General features: G+C 39.5%; 1 protein-coding gene across 4 annotated transcripts in view; it reads right to left on the reverse strand.

Moving 5' to 3' along the window:
* Positions 1-24,799, reverse strand: part of Frmpd4 (FERM and PDZ domain containing 4) — a 623,066-nt gene that overhangs the window by 29,263 nt on the left and 569,004 nt on the right. For all 4 annotated transcript variants that reach the window (XM_076562913.1, XM_006973177.4, XM_076562914.1 and 1 more), the window contains 5 exons: positions 24,156-24,201; positions 15,270-15,374; positions 11,660-11,767; positions 7,465-7,596; positions 5,177-5,296 (listed from right to left, as the gene is read on the reverse strand). In XM_076562913.1, the coding sequence (XP_076419028.1) occupies positions 5,177-5,296; positions 7,465-7,596; positions 11,660-11,767; positions 15,270-15,374; positions 24,156-24,201 (511 nt within the window). The remainder of the gene's footprint in view (positions 1-5,176; positions 5,297-7,464; positions 7,597-11,659; positions 11,768-15,269; positions 15,375-24,155; positions 24,202-24,799) is intronic.

Genomic DNA, 24,799 nt, shown 5'->3' on the forward strand with positions numbered 1-24,799 from the left:
ATACTTAGCATATCTTATGCTTTGTCTCTACATGCAATGGATGCATATTTCTCAGTCCACTGTTTCATTGCTAAGTGAGTCCAATTGTCCTCCCAATTTATCCCTAATAAGGTCTTTTACTTTTGTTTCCCTGAAAAATCTTAAAGCTTCCTGGAACACACAACAGCTCATATTTGAAGTGTGTCTGTCAAGAAACAAGACCTAGCATGGTTGGGACATACCCTCAAAAACAATTTAAAGCTGCCACTTTGTTTTGTTTATTTTGGTTTTCACAATCGTGCCTAAGTGCTTGAAGCAGTCAATCTTGGCTCCAACGTGTTAACAGCCTAGATAAGGTTGTTTTATACAGTCCTGTAAGAGAACTGGAAGCCCAGAATGTGGTGTGTATTTGTGTATGCTCACATGCTTAGATGCACATGTATGTATGGGTGTGTGTGCCCATATGTATTAGGTCAAAGGACAATTTTGGATGCTCTACCTCAAGAGCCAGCCACCTTCTTATTACTGTATTTTATATTTAGACAGGATTTCTCACTGGCCTGGAATTTACCAAGGCTAGGTAAATTCCTAGGCTAGGCTAGCTGGTTGGCAATCATCCAGGATCTGCCTGTCTTTACTTCCCTGATGCTGAGATTGCAAGTGTGTGCAGCCATGTCTTACTTTTTGTTTAATGTGGGCTCTGGCAACCAAACTCATGTTCTTTTTGGACTGAGCTTTTGCCCCTAGCCCTAGATTCAAAACAGAATTGGTGTGTGTGTGTGTGTGTGTGTGTGTGTGTGTGTGTGTGTGTGTGTGCAGAACTTAGATATAAAAGCCCAGGTTTGATGGTAGGCTCTGTCAACTATTACTACATTTGCTTTAGCCATGACATGTTAGTTTTCTTATCTAAAAATGGGTGAACCCTGAAAAACAGCTAACTTGAGAGCTAAGTAAATTGCAATGTTCCTGTGATAGCTCTAAGGTGGTTAATTCATAAATGGAACGTGTTATATAATCACAAGCCATTATTGTTACCTTTTCTAAGAACTCTGGCCCGAACCATTTTTTTTTTTTTTTTTTTGCATTCCTGTTGTACCTTGCTGTGGAGGTTTGAATAAGAATGGCCCCTATCGGCTCATATACTCGAATGTTTGATCTCCAGTCAGTGGAACTATTTAGGGAGGATTAGGAGATGCAGCCATGTTAGGGTAGGTGTGTATCATTGGGGGTGGGCTTTGATAACATTCTCAGTTATCTCTCTCTGCTTTGTGATTGTGGATCAGGATATAAACTTTCAGCCACTGCTCCAACAAAATGTCTACCTGTCTGCCACCATGCTCCCCACCATGATAGCATGAATTCTCTGAAAATATAAGCAAGTCCCATTAAATGCTTTGAAAAAAGTTGCCTTGGTTATGGTGTTTCATCACAGCAATAGAAGAGTAACTGAGACACTTGCATTTAACCAGACTTCTGGGTAAATCTTTTGACAAGGCAATTAGTCACTTAATTATTATATAATTAGTTAAGAATGACCCTGGAGAGTTAGTGTGCAATGTGTGTGTGTGTGTGTGTGTGTGTGTGTGTATTAGAGAGTGATAAAGAGAGAAATTAATCATCCCTTTATTACTCTTAAATCTATTACTTAAAATACAGTCTCACAAGTGAATAGTAGCAACCATTTTGCTAAGTAGAGGTCATAACAGTCCCCATTGTAGGCCTATAAAAAGTTCATTTGTAATTAATATATGCTTAAAAGGAAAGCAATACTATTAACTTGTTTACAAAGATTTTGGTGGCTCATGGATTACATCCTGTTTATTAATTAGTATAAATAACTTTTTTCTGAATAGAGTGGACAGGGCAAATATCAGCAAGCATATTATTACAAATTAAAACAGTCTAGATTATTAGAGTTTACTGTTAATATATATGCTAAAATCTGTAAAAGACCTCATGGACTATTAATGACGCAGAGATGAATATATATTATCACTACTGAAATCTGTTTGCATCTTCATGCTTCATCTGGCCAATGGTGACTGCTCTCATTAGGAGCCTGCTCAGTTAAATTGATTTTGGTTTGTAAAGTGCTATGTGTGGCTTCTGTTTCCTCTTCTGTTCTCCAGGCAATTTCACTGCATTTTTGTAGTAGCTTAAAAATCAACACAGACACACAGGAGACCCGATGACTTCTAGTAGACAGATGTGTTATTTTAAACGCACTACACATTCTGTTATATAGTCATTTCCAAGTAGAGTCTGAGGCGAAAAACCAGTTCATTTCCTATTCTCTGAGGGGGAAATATAAGATGATAGTCACTTGATTTTAGTCTCCACTGCCCATAGTATATGGCTATCCATCTCCCCTGCTGCCTATTCCTTTAAGAGGTAGATAATCTACCACCCACATGAAAGCCAAGGCAGGAAAATGGAAACATCATCAGTCTTTTTTCTTCCTGTCTCCAGGCAAGCTCTCCAGACAGGCTGTCTTATTTTGAGGCCAGTCCTCTAGTATAAAAGATGTCTTTCAAATGAGAAAACTCTCCATGCATTTGATTTCAGCAGGTATGCCTTAAACAAAACATAATGAGCTTTAGAGGTACTTCTTGTCTCCCTTCCCCAAGACAAGCACAGCCTTGTGTTTTCCTCTTTACAAAGGCAATGGACTTCTTGCAGTGTTTAAACAGAAGCCGAATGGTTTGAAAGCACCATCCTGTTACCAAAATGAGAATGTAATTATAGAGAACAACCTGTACCTGTATTTCACTGTCTACAGTTTTATACTAACAGGTACCTGGAGCTATTCATTTGCAACTAACTAGCTAATAATTGTAGTACATGGTCTTATTGGAGGTGACTTAGCCTCTGAGTGATGCTCAGCAGGAGTATGGGGAAGATGCAGTAACCAATAAGCTTAGAATCAAACTCTTTGTTTCATGCAGTCATAGTTGGCTGGGTTTCCTGGACTACTGGAGGAACAGAAGACACTGTTGCCAAATCAGGGGTGCATATGACCTATATTTAACATTGAGAAAACCCAGAAGACAATAGTCTCACTGTTTAGGTTGGAAATGCAATATACATTTTAAATTATTTTTTATAAATAGGATGTATATACTGAAAGGATTAGACTTTATCTTGGAGATGCAGAGCTATCTTCATGAACATTAATCAACTTCTTGAGCTAAAAAAATCTTGTTCAAAGGGCACAGAGGTGGAGGAAATTACTGGGATCTTTTCTGAGGATCCCTACATACTAGAATGTACTTGCATATTCTGCTTCTTTTTCTCTCTGATTTCATTTCTGATATCTCGAGTTTATTGTTACTTGATAACAACATACCTAATTTGCCACGTCTATCATGTTTGTATCTTTCTTTCACCTGATACCTAATTTTTTAAGCTCAGTTTTTCTCCTTCTTTTGTGTATATAAAGGTAAAAGACATGCTTACAGACACTTGGAGTGATTCTATTACTGTATACTACACATTAAACAAATAGATCCTTTTTGAGATTTTCTTTTTCTTTTTATGTGCATGGGCATTTTGTCTAAATATATGTCTATGTACCACATGCACTCAGTGTACATAGAGGCCAGTAGAGGTCATTAGATCCCTTGGAACTGGAGTTATAGGTGGTTGTTAGCTGCCATATGGATGCTGGGAATCAAATTCAGATCCTTTGGAAGAGTATTCAATATTATTAACTGCTGAGCCATTTGTTCAGACCCAATAAATAGATTATTAATGTTTAATTCAATTGCATTGGAAAATTTAAGTGAGAACAATAGGAAGGATTCATAAAAGTATAGGTACATATAAATATTGAATCACATAAACTTATTCATATATATCTATACCAATACATTTCCTCTTAGATTAATTGTTTCAGATACTCCTGGAAGTTTTATTTTGTGTGTGTGTGTGTGTGTGTGTGTGTGTGTGTGTGTGTGTGTGTGTGTGAAGAATAATAAGCTGGACCATCTAGAGAAGATATATCTCTCTTAGAATCTTAAAATTTTGAAAATTATTAATTCCAATATTAATCATTATCACGATGTCTCAGGGAAAATTTAAGCATGAAAATGAATGAATAAACATACAGAGAAGGAAAAACTTTTATAGTATACCAACTGATGAACAAAGAAGACATAAGGAGATTAGGCATACCATTTTAACTCATCATGATAACGATAGATTAAAGTAAGAATCACCAATTAATACTATTAATAAAAATTAGTGGGTGATAATTTGATGAAATATGAGATGATAAAAGTCACAAAGTGACTTGCTGCAAATTTCTTATTCATTATAAAAGAAAAGTTATTAATTTTTACAAGGATACTATCCACGTAAGAGTCAAAATTAGCCTCCCAATGAAGGGGATAAACTGGTGCCAGGTGGCTCCTCGAGTGCTACACCGAGAAGGACACAGCCACTTATGTCATTCTTTGCAAATTCCTAACTTCAATGTAATCATGAGAAAATACTAGAGAAACACAAGTGGCAAGGTTTCTATAAAATGTCTGATTAGTACTTCTCCAAACTGACTGTTACAAAAGTCAAGGGAGAATAAGGGATGGACCTGATTTAAGGACACTAAAGAAACATGACAACCAAACTACATGCAAAATTAGATTCCACAGTAAATTCTATTCTAGAAAAAAAAGATGGCATAAAGGACATTTGGGGGACAACAGGCATCATTTGGATGTAGAACAAAGATGAGACAAGGGACATGCATCGATATCCTATTTCTTGATTTTGTTTATTGAACAGAATTTATGTAAGAAAATATGTAATATGTAATTTATATTGGAAAATACATGGCATATTTAATATAAAAAATAATACATAATTCTGGTAATTAGCTTTCATGTGCTGTAGAAAAAATACATTTCTGTGTGTGAATTTCTGTGATGAAAGAGAAAAGGAATATGTACATGCATTAAATATAAATTACACTTGAGATAATACTAACAATGAATCTAGATGGAGGGTGTAGATTACTATTCTTGACACCTTTATGGGAGTATAAAGTTATATCAAAACCAAATATAGAAATGTAAAGAGCATCACACACTTATTTTATGTTTCACTGAGCTTTTGGGTGGGTGATAGGAAGAACAACAATGAAGAGGTCACTTTATGTTCACCTCAACATTTATATCGAACAATCTAAATTTTTACCTACCTGAACATAGAGATACTCAAAAGCGACTGGATCTCTCCTTAACAGGTCAATGGGATCCTTTGGGACAAAGCTGATCCGGAAAAGACACCTCATCTTATGGGAGCTGGGCCTCTGTGTCACCTGGATAACCAAACACATCATATAAGAACTTCTTGGTGCTAACTGAGAAAGGGCTGAGAGCTACAGAATCAAAATCCCCTTCCTTTCTACATTAACACAGTCTTCAAATTGGCCTTTGTGTGAGGCTAGGGTCCCCAGGTGCAGACTTGGGGGCCAGGGTTTGTACATAACAGACTTGCTATGGGAATGTTCCAAGGAGAGGCTGGGAAAGAAAGAGAAGGCAGTGCAGGAAAGGAGAGAAGAGGACAGGAGTTTAGACACACAGCAATATCAAACCAATTCTTATCCCGCTCTCAGACTAATGGTTTCACTAGCCTGGATGGTTCAAAAGTATAGAGCTGCCTTTTTTCAGGATATTTAACCCATTTTATTAGGTTTTGGATATGGAGCATCACAAAAAGTTTTGAATCTTTGTTCACCTAAATCACCATTAATGATTCCCCACAAGGTCCATGCAGTAGGCAGAAGTCTGAGCAGAACTGGAAAGGGAAAGGGAAAGGGAAAGTTGTGGGACTCCCATTAGATTCAGGAACTGGTGGGCTGCCCACATTCCTCTATCACTTACTGCCATAGGCTAAAGGTTATTTATGACATGTACCTGTGACCGTTGGATGGATCAGGGAATTTGAGGAGTCATCAGGCATAGGCCAATATCAGTGACAGGCCAACTGATTGCTCAGGACACTCCAGATGAGGAACCATTGACAAGTGTTCTATGCTGCCACTCGGAGCTTTCTAGTAGGATGGGGCTCTAGGTCCCATAGTAGAAAGGGCTTAATGAGACATTTCTATTGGTTCCCAATTTGCCACATTCCCATTTTCCACCTCCTCCCAGTTTTGATCATGATCTCTCAGGGAACTTCCACACATTCAAGTGTTTGGCTAAGGTTCTGTTTCCAGGGGAACATGGATTCACAATGGGTTTTCACTTGAGGAGTTGTGAACATAAGTGATACTTCCCTTATGACATTACATAAAAGAAGCCATCTATTTCTAAGAGTGCTTTGTCATGGGTTATTTTGCAAGTCACTTTAAATATGGCTATGTAGATTTAAATCTGATGGAAATTATAGGTCAAGTTTAGATACAGAAATGGCAATCAATATGCATTGTAACTTTCCTAACCCATTACATCCTGTTGGATTCTGTTAAAAGAATAGGGCTATTTGAGGTAATTGATGTGTGCAGTGTTAGGTTGTGATTTTTGTTTAAAGAATTATTTTCAGTTTTAATTACATGTGTACATGTGAGTGAAGGTCCCTGAAGAGGCCAGAGGTGTCAGATCTCCTGGAGTTGAAGTTCTAGGCAGTTGTGAGCGACCTGATGTGGGTTCTAGGAATTGGACTCAGGTCCTCTAGAAGAGCAGTACATGTTCTTGACTGCTGAGCTTCCGCCCCGCCCCCAGATACTAGCTTTTAATTACACATCAAGTTAGAAGCACTTTAGCATGACAATGCTTCCTGTCCTTCCATGCCCTTGGTGCTTTCTTGCTGCTTCAGCTGATGATGTCCCCCCGCCATACCCTCTTTTTAGAGTTATCTCTTCACTGAACTTTCCTATGCAAGAAGACTTTGTGGATACTTAGACACTCAAACAAGATGCTCAGCTTGTTTAAAGTTGAGACAAGTGATGGTGGTATGTTGAATGCAGCAGTAAGCAGTCACCTTGTCAACCCAGAGAACAGATGGGGGTAGCATCTTTGGAACCAGGAATTGGGACACATCGTTAGATCACATATTCCTAGTGGGTAGGACTGGGGCAGTGGCTGTAGGCTTCCAAAAATAGTCAAAGTCATCTATATTGTCTTCAGTTCTGGATGACTTTGGTTCATTTACATACCCTCAGGAACAATTTTGTGTTTAATGATTTTGAAGAGACTAGAGATCAAAAGAAGCAAAGAAGCCATTGCAGTAACAGAAAGTGTCACTCTGCAGAGCTACATTCCAGTATCTGCCTAGCCTTTGAATGACAGATCTGGAAGGTCTGCAGCAGACTGGCAAAAAGGAGGCTATCGCATTGAGGTGTCAAGTGCATTATGAAGGTGGTGCTTCCTTCAGGGAGGACCTGGGGGTAGAGAAGCTATAGGGAGAGAACTGGAGGGAGGGCATTTGGAGACAGCACAGGCTCTGCTCCCACCAGCAGCATCATTTTGGGCTTATTTCACAGACCTGAGTGAGTGTCTCCTGTTCATGAAGCAACAGTAGCTTGGTCCCGGCCCCTTCGGTCCTCTGCTCCAGCATGAGAGAGAAGTGCTCAATGCCTTTGATAGACAGCTTCTCTTGCAGGGTTAAGATGACATCCTTACAGAGCAAACAGTGACATGAAGAGATCAAAATCAACACTGTCCCTTTTATTTTTTTGGAACAGACTACCATGACCAGAAACTGTTATATCTATTTAGGCTTTACATTCTGTAACGGAATACTGTCAATTGGTACTGAAATCTAATGGTGTTAAGAGTGAAAAAGCACAGAATTGAGGCTTTCTTCTTGGCCCTTTCTGGCTTCCACCACCACTGAAATTTTCTATGGAGTTCAAATCTGAGAGATAAGGTAAACAGCTGGAAGAGGAGCTTGGCGATCATAGAAGGTTTTTTTTTTTAAAAAAAACAAAAAAACAAAAACAGTGTGCATATGTGCTGTGTAGCCCTTGCATGCTTGGTGCCCAGAGAGGCTAGAAGAGGGCATCACATGCCTGGAAATGAAGTTCTAGGCAGTTGTGAGCCACCACGTGGGTACGAGCAATCAAAGCCAAGTCCTCCAGAAGAGCAGCCAGTGCTCTCAACTACCGAGCCATCTCTGTAGCCCCTGTGCGAGGTTCTAAATTAGAAAGGTTTTTAACGGAGGGAGGGCTAGTTTCAATCTCCTCTTTTCTAAATGAGAAAACAGTTGAAACAGCTCTGAAAGTGTTCCACCCCGGGGACTGGTAAAGCATGGCCTGCATGCTAAATCTAGACCACCACCCATATTTGTAAATAAAGTTTTATTGGGATAGAGTGAAACCATTTGTTGTCCATGGTTGCCTTATTGCCCATACACTGCATGAACAGAGTTGAGCTCGTGAGGCCTGAAATATTCATCATTTTAGTCCCGCCCCCCAATAGTATACAGGCCCTAGCCTGTTCTGAAAGAGCACCATGGTAGTGGTGAATCTCCTGAGACAGTCTGGTTTCTAATTCCAGTCCTCATGCTTCTAAACTTCACAGTGCTGGGTAGTTATTCAACCTCTAAGTATCTCAGTTTCCCTACCTGTGTATTGGAAGTGATAATAATGCCTGTCTTGGAATTGATATAGGAATCAAATGAGTTTGTACTTACAAAGCATTTATTATAATGTCATTTACACAGAGAGCACCACCACAACAGTATATGTTTATTTTACCTCCCTGGGGAAGATAAAATGAGCAAGCTATGTCTGTAATCTTTGATAGGATTAAACATTTATAGTCAGAAAGTGTTGAGTACACAAATAAAGGATATTCTACAAGGCACAGCTAGTCTCCTCAGCCTTTCATTTGTTCATAGATTTTAAACTAGTAAAGTATGCATCTTCAAGGTAATTATTAGTCAAGTACCCCAAGTCCTGTACAACAGGGCTTCTCAATGGGAGGACATGATTTCCTATGGCCACATTTGGACATTTTGGGAGACATTCTTTGGTTGTCATAGCAGGGTTGGGGATGTCACTGGGTGGGTGGAGAGTGAGGATGCTGGTCAGTGTCCTAACAATGCACAGGATAGCCACGGCAAAGAATCGTCTATTCCAAAGCCACAGTAGTTAGGTTGTTAAGGTAGAGAGACCTTCCCATATATGAAGTTGGTTTTTGATGGACTCTTTTGCTATTTGAGTCTGCTTTCTGCCCTTTTGCCATTCCTTCAGGCTTTATTAAGACAAAAACCACAAAAGCCAACTCCACGCCTCTCCAAAGAATAACTCTTCAACCAAAATTCCTTCATTGTGTTGAATGTGATCTAAAATATTTCCTGCTTTATATATATATATTGCATGAAATTGAGGAAAGAGAAACATAACCCAGGCTTTGTGTGGCTACATGAACTCTATGTGACATTTTTGTAAACCAGTGGGGGGTGGTGGTGGAAAATGACCTCAATAGTTGCTCCCTATTCTAACTCTGTAACAAGAGTTTTGGCAAATTGCATCCAGCAGCTGTCACCTTCCTTTCATCACTGCACGATTTCTATTTTATGCTCACCAGCCAAGGTCTGTTGTGCTAATAAGGCTGTTAGGTACAAGATAAGGTATCTTGAATTTGATGGGAACTCTTTGCACAGCTCCTAGTTTCCTCGTTGTCACCTGTAATCCACCAGGAAACCAAACTCAGTCTAGTGTGACTTGCTACAATAAAGAAGCCAGAAGGAATGAACAATAGAACTTTTTTTCAGTTAGACTGGTTTCTGGTAAGAAATGGACTCAAGTCTTAGCATATGTCTTCAAGTGAGATAGAAGGTGTAACAAGGTGTAACAAAGGAGCTGAGTAGTTGAGAACACAGAATAAGTCCGTAAGAGCAGAGAGATTCATAGTAGTGTACTTTTGTGCATGGGTTCTAGGGTCTGCAAACCATAGCCCATAGGTCCAACTGGTCATCCTCATTTGCTCACACAAAGTATGCAGGAAAGAATTAGCATTGCCTAAAGAGAGATGTGGCTCTGATGTGTCACTTTTGGGAATGGACATCTTAGCTCTTCACTGGTCTGCCTGGCAGGAGTCATTATGCTGTTGCTAAAGCTCTGGTCCATAGCAGACAGTCTTTGCTATTAGGAGTCCACAAATAATCTTGGGCCGTGCAACAACAATTTGACCTGTAGAGGGGCAAGGCACTAAGTCCAGCCATACAGTTGGTTAGTTGTGTCTATGTGACCAGTCTCCAATAAAATCTATGGACATCAAGACAAAGGGGAGTTTTCTTAGTAATACTCTGTGTATATTGTTACATCATTTCTGGGAGACTATAACGCTGCCTGTAGGTGTCCATAGGGAGGGGACTCTGGAACCTGTCCTATGGGCTGACTTCCCTTGTTGAATCCAGCTTTTCTTCTCACCCTCTGCTATAATGAATTAGAATGTGAGAGGAAAAAATTTTGATCTCAAGAAGACTATACACCTAAAAGGTGGTCTTGAGGACCTCCCAATGCCACCTCTCTGTGGTTGTTTTCCTGGTGCAACAAAATAATCCAGTAGTTCCTACAGACAACAGATGGCCCCAAAGCCCAAAATGGTTACTCTCTTCTTTCCAGAAAGAATTTGCTGACTCTCCTTTTACTAGATTGATTATTAGATCAACTATCCTCTCGTCATACATTGGTATTGAATAGGAAAAAAGGAAAAAGATTTTATCAGCCACCACCATTTCAAAGTAGTGGTCTTATATGAAGGGAACTAGTATTTCATCTGGGGCAATTAAGGATGACTTGGTGCTCCTATATCCATCTACTAATATTGTTCCTTCTACTGCCTACTGAATCACCATGTATTTAAGGCAATTTAAACCCAGCTGCTTGCTGATATTATGACAATAAGAATGCACAGCAAGTGAGCTGTGTAGAACCGTTTGCACAGGTGAGATCTACTCTGAGTCCTTTCAAACACAGGGAATTAATGGTTGACTATTGATAGACATTTTAAACACAGTCTCTTGCTAGATTATGGTACAGATCATCACTAGGTACATTTTTACCTCCATAAAATCTTTCTGACTGTGCCATTTGAAGAAAGCCTATTTTAGGCTGATGAGACATTAGGGAGCAATCAATTTCTGAACATACTTTTGTACAATAAAAGAAGAGGAGAATATGCTCTTTTCTTTTCCAGGAAAGAAGCATGGGGGGGGGGAAACCTATACCCTTTGCTATGAAACCTATTATGTAAAACTCACCTATGGCTCAGAAATCATGGGACTGTATGATGGCTCATCCTTTAACCCCCTCCTGAGAAGTAAGCCTCAGTTTCAACTTGTTATGTGGCATTCTCCAGCAATTGGTTAAAGCAATCAAAAGTAAATGTTAACTTTACATTATTCTACCCCTGGTTTTTGCTGGACACCAAAAATGACAGATATTTAATTAATAGTTAATACCCTAATCTTCTTGGTGGTTGACATTGCTAGGAAATCCTGTTGGCTTTGGGCAGGGTGCCAAACCTTCTTGGTGACAGTCATGCTATTTTAATTAATCCATGGTTGCATGAAAATCACTAGTCCTAGTGTTTCTTTATAGAAAGCATGTTATAGTGTTTGTATCACCAATACAGACAAAAAAACTCCAGAGCCTTTTCTGTTTATGCATTTTGTCTTGGTTTGGTTTTGCATACTGAGTACAGGCCCAGAGGTTCAAATGTCAGCTTACCTTGATGGAGGTGCTGCAGTCAAAGCGAAAGGATTTGGTCTGTCCATTTTCCAAATAGACTTTCAAAACATTTGGCATAAAAAGAAGTGAGTTGTCTTTAACAGTTTCCTGTTTAACAACAGAAAAGAGAAATGGTGGCTGTGGCGGTCAGTCAAATTAGAGTTTTACTCTTGGCAATAGTGACACATGTCTATTGTTTATTCTTATCACAATAGAATAATGAATAAATAACCAAATGCTCACAGACCAAATAGGTATCCCTTTGGTGGGATCTGAACTAAGGCATTCATAGCAATATTGCTTTCCAGCTACAAATAACCCATGAAACTCCAACAAAAGACATTTTTGCCTATCAGAAAAATCAGATGCATTTTTTACAAAGCAAGATTCCCCAATGGAAAACATTATTACAGACATAATTCCTTTGTAGTCAAGAATCTGTGTCTGGAAACACAAGCCCTGACTTTTGTGGATAAGGATTAAATGAACGAAATGAAGACCATCAATGATGCTGTGTGACAGGAGACTGCTGGTCCCTGGTGGTGGTCATGCAAATGAGTCACAAGCATGAAGGAACTCAAGGGTAAAGCTATTTTTTGAAACTCTTTGTAACCTATTTAGGAATGTTTCTCATCTCAAAAGGAAAACATTAGAGGCAAGCTAGTGTGCTAAAAGAGAAAAAGACAGGGTCAAGACTTTCAGCTCAGTGGTATAGCACTTGTGTAATGTCCTAGTTAGCTTTTTTGTCACTGTGATCAAATGCCGTGACTAAAAGCAATTTGGAGAGAAAAGGGGTTTTTTTAGTTTACAGGTTACAGCCCATAATTGGAGGAAGCTAGAGCAGGAATTCAAGGCAGGACCTAGAGACAGGGACTGAAGCAGAGACCATGGAGGAATACTGCTTACTAGTTTTCTTCCAGGCTCACATTAAATTGCCTTTCTTATACAATTCAGGACTACCTGCCCAGAGATGGCACTGGTCACAGTGCTCTGGGCCCTCCTACATCAATTAGCAATGCCAGAAAACTCTAGAAACATGCCCACAGGCCAACCTGATGAATACAGTTTCTTATCTAAGTTTTCCTCTTCCCAGGTGTCTCTAGTTTGTACCAACTTCCCAAAAACTAACGAGCAAACCTGGTATGTGGGAGGGCTCTGCATTCCATTCCCAGTGTCACAAAAAAAGAAGTGAAGTGCTAAGTCAAAGCGATAATGAACAGCTCATAATATAATCTAGAAATAACTCAAACATGATGCCAATTTGAAATATGACCAAGAGTGAACCTGAGAAATGCATTCCTTAGGATGCTTCCTTTAATTGGAAGTCATGAGAGTTGATGAGAGAGATGAAGGAGAAAAGTAGATGCATTCCTGTAAGATCCATGAGTCCTTGGAGGGAACTGTTATACACGTATATTTGTTGTCACAGAGTCACAGGGGTTTGGGAAGAAATAGAAATAGCAAAGCCATATGTCCTTTGGCTTGTAGATGAGGGAACTGAAGACCAGATGCACAGATGTTTTTAAGTGGTTTACAGTCTGAGCAAACTCAACCCTTGTATAACTCATTAACTGGTCCCTTGGCTTTCACTGCCCATTTCTTTCTCTGAATTTCTTCTCCTCATTCCTACTGCCATGGCCTTCCTCTGTGACCTTCTTGCTGCTTGATTCACTGAGTAAGTCTGACTTTAAATTCAGAAGACAAGGTACCTTGTGACTGAGAAGAGCATATTAGAAAGGATGAGATTCCATGGGCTGAGGGTTAGATGTGCAACTGAAGATCCTGCCTTTCTAGGATCATGGCAAGGTAACAGAGACTGCAGAGAACACTGGCGCTTTCTCAATGTCCTCACATTCCAGCTGCCTCACATGAGCCCAGGTATAAACAGGGTTGAAATGACACTGTTGCAGAAGCTTCTAGAACACTATTGTCTCTTTAGATGCTCAGTCACATGCTGAGAAGCCCTGGGATGGAAAGGTAATTTTCTTATGAAATTTTAATGTGATATACTTATTTTTCTATGCCTAGAATCTTTTGCTCCTCCACTGAGTTGGTGACATGTGGTAACCGTGTGCCTACATTGATGGAGATCCATTGCAGGGAGCAGAGTGCATCAAATTTACAGGGCAGTACAAAATGTTCACAGGATAACAGTGACAGCCTCAGACCTTTTCTCAAAATGCCCCAACAGTTTGTCAGGTTGACCAACCATGATACTTAATCTTTATCATCAACAATTTTTGATTGAGAGCCACCTAGGAGATTAGTAAAACACATCTCTGGGTGTATCTATGAGGACATTTTTAAAGATGATTGACAGAGGGGAGAAGACCTGAATATAGGGGTTGTCATCAAATAGGTTAAGAGTCCAGATGGGATAATAGGGGAGAAAGTCTCAGACCTTTTATGGACACAGATTCTCCTTCTCGCCTTCATATTTTCTCTATATTTCTTTCTTTCCTCTCATTATCCATAACTATCTCAATTTCTCTTTAATTTCTGGATGTTGTGAGATAAGTAGCCTCTGCTACAAGCTCCTGTTGCTATGATGTTCTGCCTCACCATAATGCAAGAATCAAGAGCCAAGGAATACAGACTGGACCCTTTGCAATCATGAGAATCCTTCCTTCATGAAGTGGTTTAGGCTTGGTATTTTATCACAGCTGAAAGAGAATTATCACATATTTCAATTCCCTGATCTCCAAGTTGGAAAGTTCTAGGTTAGGCTGGTGATAAGAAGATTCATAAATGCCTTGCTCAGGATATGCTTCCAATACAGACCCAGGGATAACTTCAGGGAAGAGGGTGATCCACAGCAAACAGATCACAAATGAAGGTCTATTCCTAAGAATTCCTTTAAACATCACCAATAACAGCCAACAACCATCAACAATAAAAATCTGAAATTTCCAAGACCCCCAAACTATTAGTACCCTTGTAAAAGCTTCCCAAAACATAAAATAAAAATGAAAATGAAACAGAATGCATTCTCCTATCTTTGGAAAGTGTAGAAAATGAACTATCCTCTTGATGTCTGCATTATCCATGTGGAAGATCATGAAGCCATGCTTTCCATGAAGACCTATTTGTATAGACCTGGTGGATCATTCTTCAGTTCTAGCCTTATATATAAAATCTGTTGTTTCAGTGACTTTAACATTCATACACACACACACACACACACACACACACACACACACACACACACACACAAATTCAAGAGAAAAATAATTCTTTTCACAAAATATATAAAAGGCTATTCTGTGAAAGCATGCTTAATTGGCACAATAAAGTAGAAATTTCAAAGGAAGCTTACTTTACTAATATAAATGAGGCAACATTAATGCTACCAGATCAAAGCAGTGAGGGTTCTAATACACCAAGTATCATAGGAATCACTGGGCTAGCACCTATTCTGGTTGTGTTAGAATTGAGGACAATGAGGTGGTGGTGAGTCAAGTCCTTTGTAGTCAAGATTTGCCACCCCCATGACAAGATAAGACCCATGTCTTATCTTAATAATGTCTAGTGACATTATTGGCTTGACTCAAGCACAAAGCCTCTGCCTCAGTGATTCTCTGCATAGCAACACAGATAATGGTAAACTTACCGACACTTGGCCGTTGATGATGACCTCTTCAGAAAAGCGCACTTTGACCGGGTTGGACTTCAATCTTGCCTTTTTTGCAGCACTAATAAATGCTGATTTGGGAGACTAGAGGAAATGGAAAGATTTTTTATCCAATTACTGGCATTCTAACACAAACCTTGTGACAGTTTTTTTTTCATCTTTATCCTCAAAGGTATGCATCATTGTCGCTAAAATGTAAAATATTCGGTGCATGCCCAATTCAAGGACAAAATGCAAATTATGGATGTGATTGAAACTCTGTCATGACTGTAAATTAATAACCTTGATTTAGTGACCAGACAAGAAGCACAGTATGTCCCATGTTCTTACTATTCACAATCCCAAGGATCTTTTAAACCTTGCTTTGAATGCAGAGCTCTGAAAACAATTCAGAAGTGGGAAATGATTTTGCCTTAAGCCTCTATGCTTTATGTCTCTACAACCTGGCTTTCAGTCTCATGCTGGTATTCTATGATCTTGGATCTTAATGGGCAGAGTAGGAGGAAACTCTGACTTCCAATTAAGAGTTGAACTCCAGACTTCATGGTTTGCCTTATCTTACAGGTGCATGGTATTCTGTGATTCTTCCCTGTTTTTCTTGAATTAAGTGCTGAACATCACAGCTCTTGCTCAGAAATCATAAGAACAGTGGGAGCATCTGCTTAGAAGGGTGCTAAGACAAAGGGGATTCCTTGCTGCATGGCCTTGGTCAAGTCAATTCATCTGAAAATCATCCTTATGTAATTTTATCAAAGCCTAAAGGCAATTGAACTCCCATCACTAGTTATAAAACAAAAACAACCTTTATTCTCCATTGGATTTAACAGAGAATCAGATGATTGCTGGATCATAAACTAAAATGGTCAAATATTGGCAATTGCTTAGTGTACAGACTGATTTGCATGCTCCTTATTCTGCAGGTATTGAGGCGTTTGTATAATACACTCTAGTAACTGACCCTTAAATCTACATAAAGGCTTAACCTGATAATATTAGTTTCATGGCCCCCAAACTTATGATCATAATGCATACCTCTTTTTAAAGGTAAATAACAAAAAATTTAAAGGACTCCCGACTTTGCAAAATATACATATTCTGGAAACCAATTAAATAAATAAAAACATGATGGAATGGATATATAAAATATGGTATGTTCATACAATAGAATATTGATTGATGATAAAATCTTGGAAACATGGTATGAATGAAATCAGACAGAAAAGACAAAATATTGCATAATTATATTTATGTGAAACAGCCAGAAGAGAAAAAAGACAAATTTGGAACAGGGCAGAAGAAAAAGGAGGAATAAATGTTTAATAGGTATGGAATTTCCTTTGTGAGTGATGAGCAGATTTTACAATGAGATAACAGTGATGCTTAATAAATCATGGATGTATGTAATACTGCTGAATTGTATAGTTTAAAAGGCATACTTTATGTTACATATGTGTATTTTATTATAATATAAAATTGTTGTTGAGAATATGCAATGACATATATGTTTGGGGGCAGATATTTTTTGTCTTAATATTGGGAGAATACTATTTTTGTTTTTTATTTTTGAGACAGGGTTTTTGGTTTTTTGAGACAGGGTTTCTCTGTGTAGGTTTTGATACCTGTCCTGGATCTCACTCTGTAGATCAGACTGGCTGCAAACTCACAGAGATCTGCCTGGCTCTGCCTTCCTAGTGCTGGGATTAAAGACGTGCACCACTGCCGCAGGTTTAATTCTCAGGGCTTATAATCCTTTTAGATAACCTTTCCTGGCACCAGAAATACAGGTTTGCAGGTGATCGTTCCAACTCCATTGGAGTGATGTTTCCGTTCCCCTGCACACCTTTCTTAACCTAAGTGAACTGTGAGTATCATCTTAGAAGCCTTGACAGATGGATGATTTTTGTTCTGAAGTTTCAATTCACTCACTTACAGAAGCCATTTTAAAGAGAATGGCTGTCCTTAAAAAAAAAAAAAAAACTGGAAAAGCACTCTGGATGAGTGGCCATCAAAAGATGCCAGTGTTGAGCAAGCTCTGTGTGAGTTTTGGAAGTCATACTGCAGTGCTGGAGCGATGTGACAATGGTGTGTTCTCATCAGTGTCTGTGTAATTATAGGCCAAGTTTAGTAATGATTAATGAGCAAATCATACAGGGGTGAGTTCATTTGCTTTTGATATGCCATTTTTTAGCTAAAGGAAAAACATTATTCCCCCTTAGTGATTCTGAATGGCAGTATTTACATTGGCACAATGAGTTTAGTACAAGTGAAGTGGCTGCAATAAAAATACCAGAACAGACATGACTCATAGGTTGAGATGTTACAAATAATGCACGACTTTTCTAGCATTGTTTGACAATAAAATGTTAAACTCATTCACGGTACTTTATACTTAACTTTGACTTCTCTGTGCATCCTGGTTTTCCAATTTAATAATTTACTGTATTTTTCTAGAATATTCTACATAATTCCTTGCCTCAATAAAAAGGTGTATGTATTAGAACTGACTTTTGAGATGTGTATCATTTGATATGATTTTAGAAATAGAGTGATGTTACTCAGCTTCATTGAAAACATAGCATGATTTGTCTATGTTATGGTTTGAATATAAAAATTTCCCCATAGGCTCATGCCTTGAACATTTGGCCCTAACTAGTGGTGCTATTTTAGGAGGTGATTGAAACTTAGGAGATAGGTAGATACACTCTAGTAACTGACCCTTGAATCTACATAAAGGCTTAACCTGATGTATATTAGTTTCATGGCCCCCAAACTTATGATCATAATGCATACCTCTTTTTAAGTATTATGCTTAATATTTCTTGTTAATTTGACAGACTCTGAAGTCAGCTAGGAGACAAACCTGAGCCTGTGTGCAAACAATTACCTAGATTAGATTCACTGAGGTACGGAGACCCACCTGCACTGTGGGCAATATAATGCCATGAGTTGTTGTCTTAGACTGAATAAAAAGAGTCAGAAATGAAAGTGAGCTGAGCACTGGCATTTATCTCTCTGCTTCCAGTCTGTGGATACAATGAGACCAGTTGTCTCAAGCTCACGACAACATGATGGTCTGTATCTATAAACTGTGAGATGGTAAAAACCCTCCTTTCCTTAAGTTGCTTTGGCTCAGCAACAGGAAAAGTATCTAATATACTGGGGGTGTGCCTTCCAAGGTTTGACCTGGTTTCTGGGCCCTCCTCTGTCTGCTTCCTGTTTGCCATGAGGTGAAGTTTCTTCCTCTGCCACATACTACCACTGTTGTGATACTTTGTCATATGATGGGCCCAGAATCAAAGGACTGGGACCTGCAGACAGAAACCTCCAAAATTGTGAGACAAACTAAACCTTTCACCCTTTAAGTTGTCTCACAGATACTTTGACCTGGTTGGTCAGTTTTCTGTCAACTTGACGCAAGCTAAAATTGTCTGGGATGAGGACCCTAAATGGAGAAAATATCTCCACCACATCAGCCTGTGGTCCATTTTCCTTATTGATGATTGACATGGGAGGGCCCAGTTCACTGTAGGTGGTGCCATCCCTGGTGGTTCTGGGTTACATGGAAAAAGTAGGCTGAATAAGCCATGAAGAGGAAGGCAGTAAGCAGCATTTTTCTATGGCTTCTGCTTTAGTTTCTGCCTCCAGGTTCCTGTCTTGTTTGAGTTTATGCCCTGACTTCCCTCAGTGATGGACTGTGATGTGGAAGTGTAAGATGAAACAAATACTTCCCTCCCCAAGCTTCTTTTCATTATGTTTTTATGGCAGCAATAGTAACATAACTAAGGTACAGATCTACAGAAGCTGACTAACATAATTCATAAAGTTAGTGACTGTAGAGAGCAGGATGTGTCATGCTAGGGATGCTTCACTTTTCTTTGTAACTTTAGCATGTATACCCTGGGTAATCTCTTTACTATATTAAACCATGTACTACTGACTAACATGGGAATCTAAGGTGATCAAAATAGAAATTTGAAGTCAACAGACTTGGAATAAAAGCCTAAAAATCCATCATAAATACATTTCTTTTGTTCTGGATTGGCAAATGTTTTATACATTAGTATGAACTTAAAATGACTTTTTCAGAGCTGTGGAGATGGCTCATCAGTTGAGATCAGTAACTGTTCTTCCAGAGAAAATGGGTTCAAATTCCAGCACTCACATGGCAGCTAACAACCACCTCTAACTCCAGTTCCAGGGGATCTGATGCCCTCTTCTGGCCTCCATGAGCACTGCATGCATGCATGTGGTAGACAGACATACTCACAGGCAAAACTTCCATGAGCATAAAACAAAACAAAAAAATCAAAACACCTCAAAACCCTTAAACAATTTTTTGGTGATAAAAACACAAAAAGTCTCCAAGAAGGCTATCTAATCATTATAACTGGCAACATGGTGGCTTGCTCACTCTGGTGGCTAGATTTTCAGGTAGATGGAATAGTGCAAACCAAATATGAACACAGTTCTAGCTGATAATTCTCTTTGTTAGTCAAAGCATATACACTTCACACAGCTCAGAATCCTGGTGAATTAGCTTTCAGCAGCTATAGGTGCTGATCATAAGCATTTTATATCAGGTGGCAGAAATGACAATTAACATTTAGAATAATGAGATTCTCCTGCTCTTAGCTGATTTTAACTATCGTGGCCCTAATCAATTCCTGCATTATTTTCCAAATTTGCTATTGCTAAGATGACCATAGTATAGTGAATATTCTTCTGATTCTTTTAGAAATGACCAGAACAGAACTTGAAAAAAAATATACACAAATAAATGGCTGGAGAGATAGCTTAGTGGTTAAGATGGGTTAGTGGTTAGTTGCTTCTTTTGCAGAGGATCCTAGTTCAGTTCCCAGTACCCTCACCTGGCAACTTACAGCCACCTGTTTGCTAAGTTTTAGGGGATCTGATGCCCTCTTTTGGCATCCTTGAGCACCTGCATATACACAAACAGGCGCATACACATATACATAAAAAAGAGTGAAAAAGTTTAAAAAACCTAAGACTGATATCTGAAACTGCATAATATGGCTTTGAACTTGCAGCCCATGTAGCCTTGGAGTAGCCTATAGCTACTAAGTAACTTGTTTACACTCCTCATAAAGCCGATACCAAGACAAGGCTTCATAAGCTGGTAGCTAGTCTGGGAGGTGCTTCCAAGAGATACAGGCAGGTGAGTGGGAAAAGGAGAAGCCAATAAAGTTTTCATTGTTAAGCAAGGCACCACGCTAGGCAACTGGAACTTATTCCTACTGAGAATCGCTGGGAAGCAAGGCTGACCACATGCCCCAGAGTTACATGGTTCAAAGGACAGAGGCAGGTGGTGTATTTATCTGCCAGCTCTTGTGATCACTAACTGAATGGCTACTCATAAATTTTAAAGCCTTTGTTTTCCTGACATGTCAGCATCCCAACAAACAGGCTCCAAGCACCCAGTCTAGGCAACCAGGTACACCAGTGCAATGAGGTGGTCCTACCACAAATTCACCTTCATATCCATCCCTGACCTTGACCTATTGATGTTTAAAAATACTAATATAATTATCTTACACATTTTCTGTTTTTCTCTTCTTCCTCCTCTCCTCCCTACTCCTAACTCTTTGACAGGATATTGCTAAGTATTGTCTAGACTAGCCTTGAACTTGTGATTTTTCTGTGTTGGCATCCTGGGTGCTAGGATCACAGGCACAATCCAGCACCCCCATCTCTTTTTAACTTTTCTTTGTGTTCACCCTCAATAAATGTACTTGTCCACAGGTCCCTCTCTTTCTCTCTGTTCTTCACCTACTAGGTTGAACCCATTTCCTCAGTGCTCTCCTTTCATGTGATCCTCCTCTTGATACATAGTGATTTGGTCTCTTTAGGACCTGTAACTGTAACAAAGGTATTTTCCTGTTTCTTTCTTGTGTCCTCTCTTGTGGATGTATTTGACTGACGATCATCATGAAGAACACAAACGTCTTCCCTCCAGGAGTGATAAGTCAGCACATTCAGTCTGCTTCAGGAGATCAGCCAGAAAGGGCCCCCAGGTATAGACAGGTATATATGCTGTGAAACCATGTGCTAGCCCAGGAAACGGTGGTGGCTGGGTTTGCAGGAAGAAGGCCTAGCGTCCCTCAGGTGTATGGGACACACTTTATTGGAGCTCTTCATAAAGCAGCAAGGCAAGCTGCTTAAGAATTTCGTGCTAGCCAGTTCCAGAAGAAATGTAAGTGCTCTAAGAAACATGAAATTTATAGATTTTTCTCAGACAGAAGCAGAATCTATAGATCTTCTCTTGTTTGGCTGGGTTATTTGTATTTTTTTAAAAAACTCTATCTTGTTTGTAACAAATTAAACCTTTCTTTTTGCTTGCTTGTTTATTTTGTTTTGAGGCAGGGTCTCACATTGTAGGCCACACTGGCCTGCAGCTCACTGATGTAGCCCAGGCTGGCCTCAAATTTGCACCAACCCTGTTACCCCAGCCTCCCGAAGTACTGAGATTACAAGCTATACCCAGATTGAATTTTTTTAAAAGAAGCAATCTAGAAGGAAAATCCCAATCTAAAGATACAAGTCAAAAGCATCACAGTTTCTTCTGCCATCTGCTCTTCTCTGTCTATTTAGTGTACCTCTTTTAGTAACTTCAGGGTATGCCCATGCCTGGTTCAGAGGAAGGAAGTCATGTTGGAGCAGTAAGGAGGGGCATTAAGGCACTACAGTGGCTCTCTACTGGGAACAATTTTATTTTGAAGGGACACTTAGCAATGTCTGCAGATATTTTTGATTGGCACAACTTGGGGAAAAGGGTGCAATTCGAATCTGCTGGACAGATGTCAGGGGTGTTTGCAAGCATCCTCTAATATGCAGGGCCACCCTCAAACAGGAAACTCTCCAGCCCAAATGTCATCAGGGTCAGGATGTTGAAAGCCTCTGGCAGCATTTAGAATTTAGAATCAGGACTGAACTTTGAACGATGGGAGGATTTGGCTGGCAAGAGGGGATAGGAGGACTGAAAAGCCTGGTCGGCATCTCAGGAAGGACAGATAGTTCAAGATGAGAATTCACCTGTAATGATTGGCTAGGGGAAGAATGGAGTAGCAGAGTGGCTATTGGCAATAAGTGTGTGCAGCATTTCCTCCTGAATGACATGGCTCACATTGTGTTTCAATGTAGAAATGCAGCCACTGGACTCTGTAAAACAATCCAGATTATCAAATCAAAGTACCTCGTTTCACTGACAGCAAGGAAATTTTCTATACCAACAGGGCATGAAGACTCAACTGGACAGAAGAGCTAACCCTTAAATCCTAACCCTCACCTATTAGGTTCCCTTTGAGCTTGAATGCCAAATGCCTCTTTTTACTTTTCTTCTTCCTTTTCTGCATGGGCTAAAACAACAATACACAATGCAAAAAAAAAAAATCAGCGTCGAGTGATAAAGGTTTTGATTATATGGTTTTTTTTTTGTTTTTTGGGTTTTTTTTTTTTTGGTTTTTCAAGACAGGGTTTCTCTGTGTAGTTTTGGTGCCTATCCTAGATCTCAATCTGTAGCCCAGGCTGGCCTCGATCTCACAGAGATCTGCCTGGCTCTGCCTCCCAAGTGCTGGGATTAAAGGTGTGCGCTACCACCACATGGCCTGATCATATGTTTTTAAGAAGTTGCAAAGTAAAAAGAAAATTCAGGTAAAAGAATGCAAATTTGAGAGATAAGAGTGAAAACAGCAACTGACATCACACTGCACTTGGAATATACATATTATTCTGTGAGGAGAAAACATGGAAGCCACACTGGGTAGATTCTCTGCCTGTCTATATAAAGGCCCTAAAGGTGGCTGCCCATAAAGCCATTTTCCTTGGTATCTTCTGAATGTATGACATTCACAAGTAACAACAAACCTGTAGAAAGAGAAAAATTAGCAGTTGCCTGGGGTGGGTGGTGGTACTAGGGATTAACTGAACGTGGGAATTAGGGGTTGTAGGGTGATAGAGCATTCTGAAATTGGACCGTGGTGTTAACTGCATACCTTACTAGGTTTTGCCAACACCTTTGTCTTATACATGTAAAATGAGTGAATTGAACACCATGAAGATTATGTCATCATAAAATTGTTTTAAAAAATCCTAAGAATTGGGTTTGACGGTATAGCTCAGTTGGTAGAGTGCTTGGCTAGCACGGGCAAGGCCATGGGTTCAAGTTTCAGTACTTTATTAACTAAATGTAGTGATGAAGGCCTGTAGTCATAACACTAGAGGTGGAGACAGGAGGATCAGAAGCTCAAGGTCAACCTTTGGCTACTTAGCAAGTTTAGACCAGCCTGAGATACATGAAACTGTATCTGACAGACAGACCGACCGACCGACAAGCAAACCAAAAAACCTAAGAAATGAAAGCAGTATGATCATAATCAGTTTCTCCCTCCCAATCAAGGTATCTGAACTCGAATTCTGACAATGGTATCCCTCTCATGTCTCCTTTGAATCAGGCTTAATTATCTAGTTCTCTACCAAAATAATTAGGTGGGGACAAGAATAAAACTTTCACACAACTTCCTGTAATTAGATATTCCCATGAGCCTTGTGATTCGGAAGCTGGCAAACAAGAAAGTCTTAGGTTTTATATTAGTTGCAGATGTGGAATGCTCACAGGCCTGCATAGCTGATTGTCTTTCAGGATATTTAGGGAAGTGCAGTACTTTTCACTCCAATGAATGGTTTTAGTAACACAGAACACAATAGAAATGATCAAGAAGTTTAAGCTTGCATTGTGAACACATGTTATTTGTCTCCACTGTTATTCATCCTGGTGGCTTTCCTGGAGTGGGTTGAGGAGACCAGAAGCTCAAGAACACTGAGTGGCACTTTTGCTCACAGAACACTTACAGGGTAAGGCTGAATGACAGTGAGCAGGATCGATTCTTTGCAGCTTCTGTAAGAGAGAAAAACAAACAGATTTACACAATGTGCAAAGCACACACTCAAACAGAGATGGGTTTCTTTTGAGAGGAAATGTGTGTGGTGGGTTGGCAAATGTTCTTGGGCTCCCAGTTCAGAAGAAGGCTTCAGACCACAGAGAAAACCCCAATCAAGGGTTTTCTGACTGCAGCAAACCATTCAATTGACAGGTTCATAAGCAGTTTCTACCAGCCATCTGGTTTGTGTGACCAATTAGCCCGGGCCTTAGAATCAAACTTGGTGAGGAAAGAATGATTTTAGAAGCACCAAACTCAATCAGCCCATAGACTATCCTTGGCTCTGAAAACTGATTCTCCCTTTCTGATTTTCATATAGCCTACTTTTCTCTGCTGCTGGGAATTTTCTGTTGATTTCTTTGAAGGGAGAGATTTTAAAACATTCTATCAGTGCATGAAATGTGTTCTCAGGAAAAGCATCATGGAAGAGAAATACTAACACTGCCAACATTGTTCCCCACACTACACAACTCAATATGTTGCAATACCCAGGACCAGAGCTGCTAAGTATTTCTGACAGGCAACAATTGGGAAATAGTGTTCACAGTAGGAAGC

This window comes from Peromyscus maniculatus, chromosome X (assembly GCF_049852395.1).
Source record: "Peromyscus maniculatus bairdii isolate BWxNUB_F1_BW_parent chromosome X, HU_Pman_BW_mat_3.1, whole genome shotgun sequence".
Taxonomy (NCBI): Eukaryota; Metazoa; Chordata; class Mammalia; order Rodentia; family Cricetidae; genus Peromyscus; species Peromyscus maniculatus.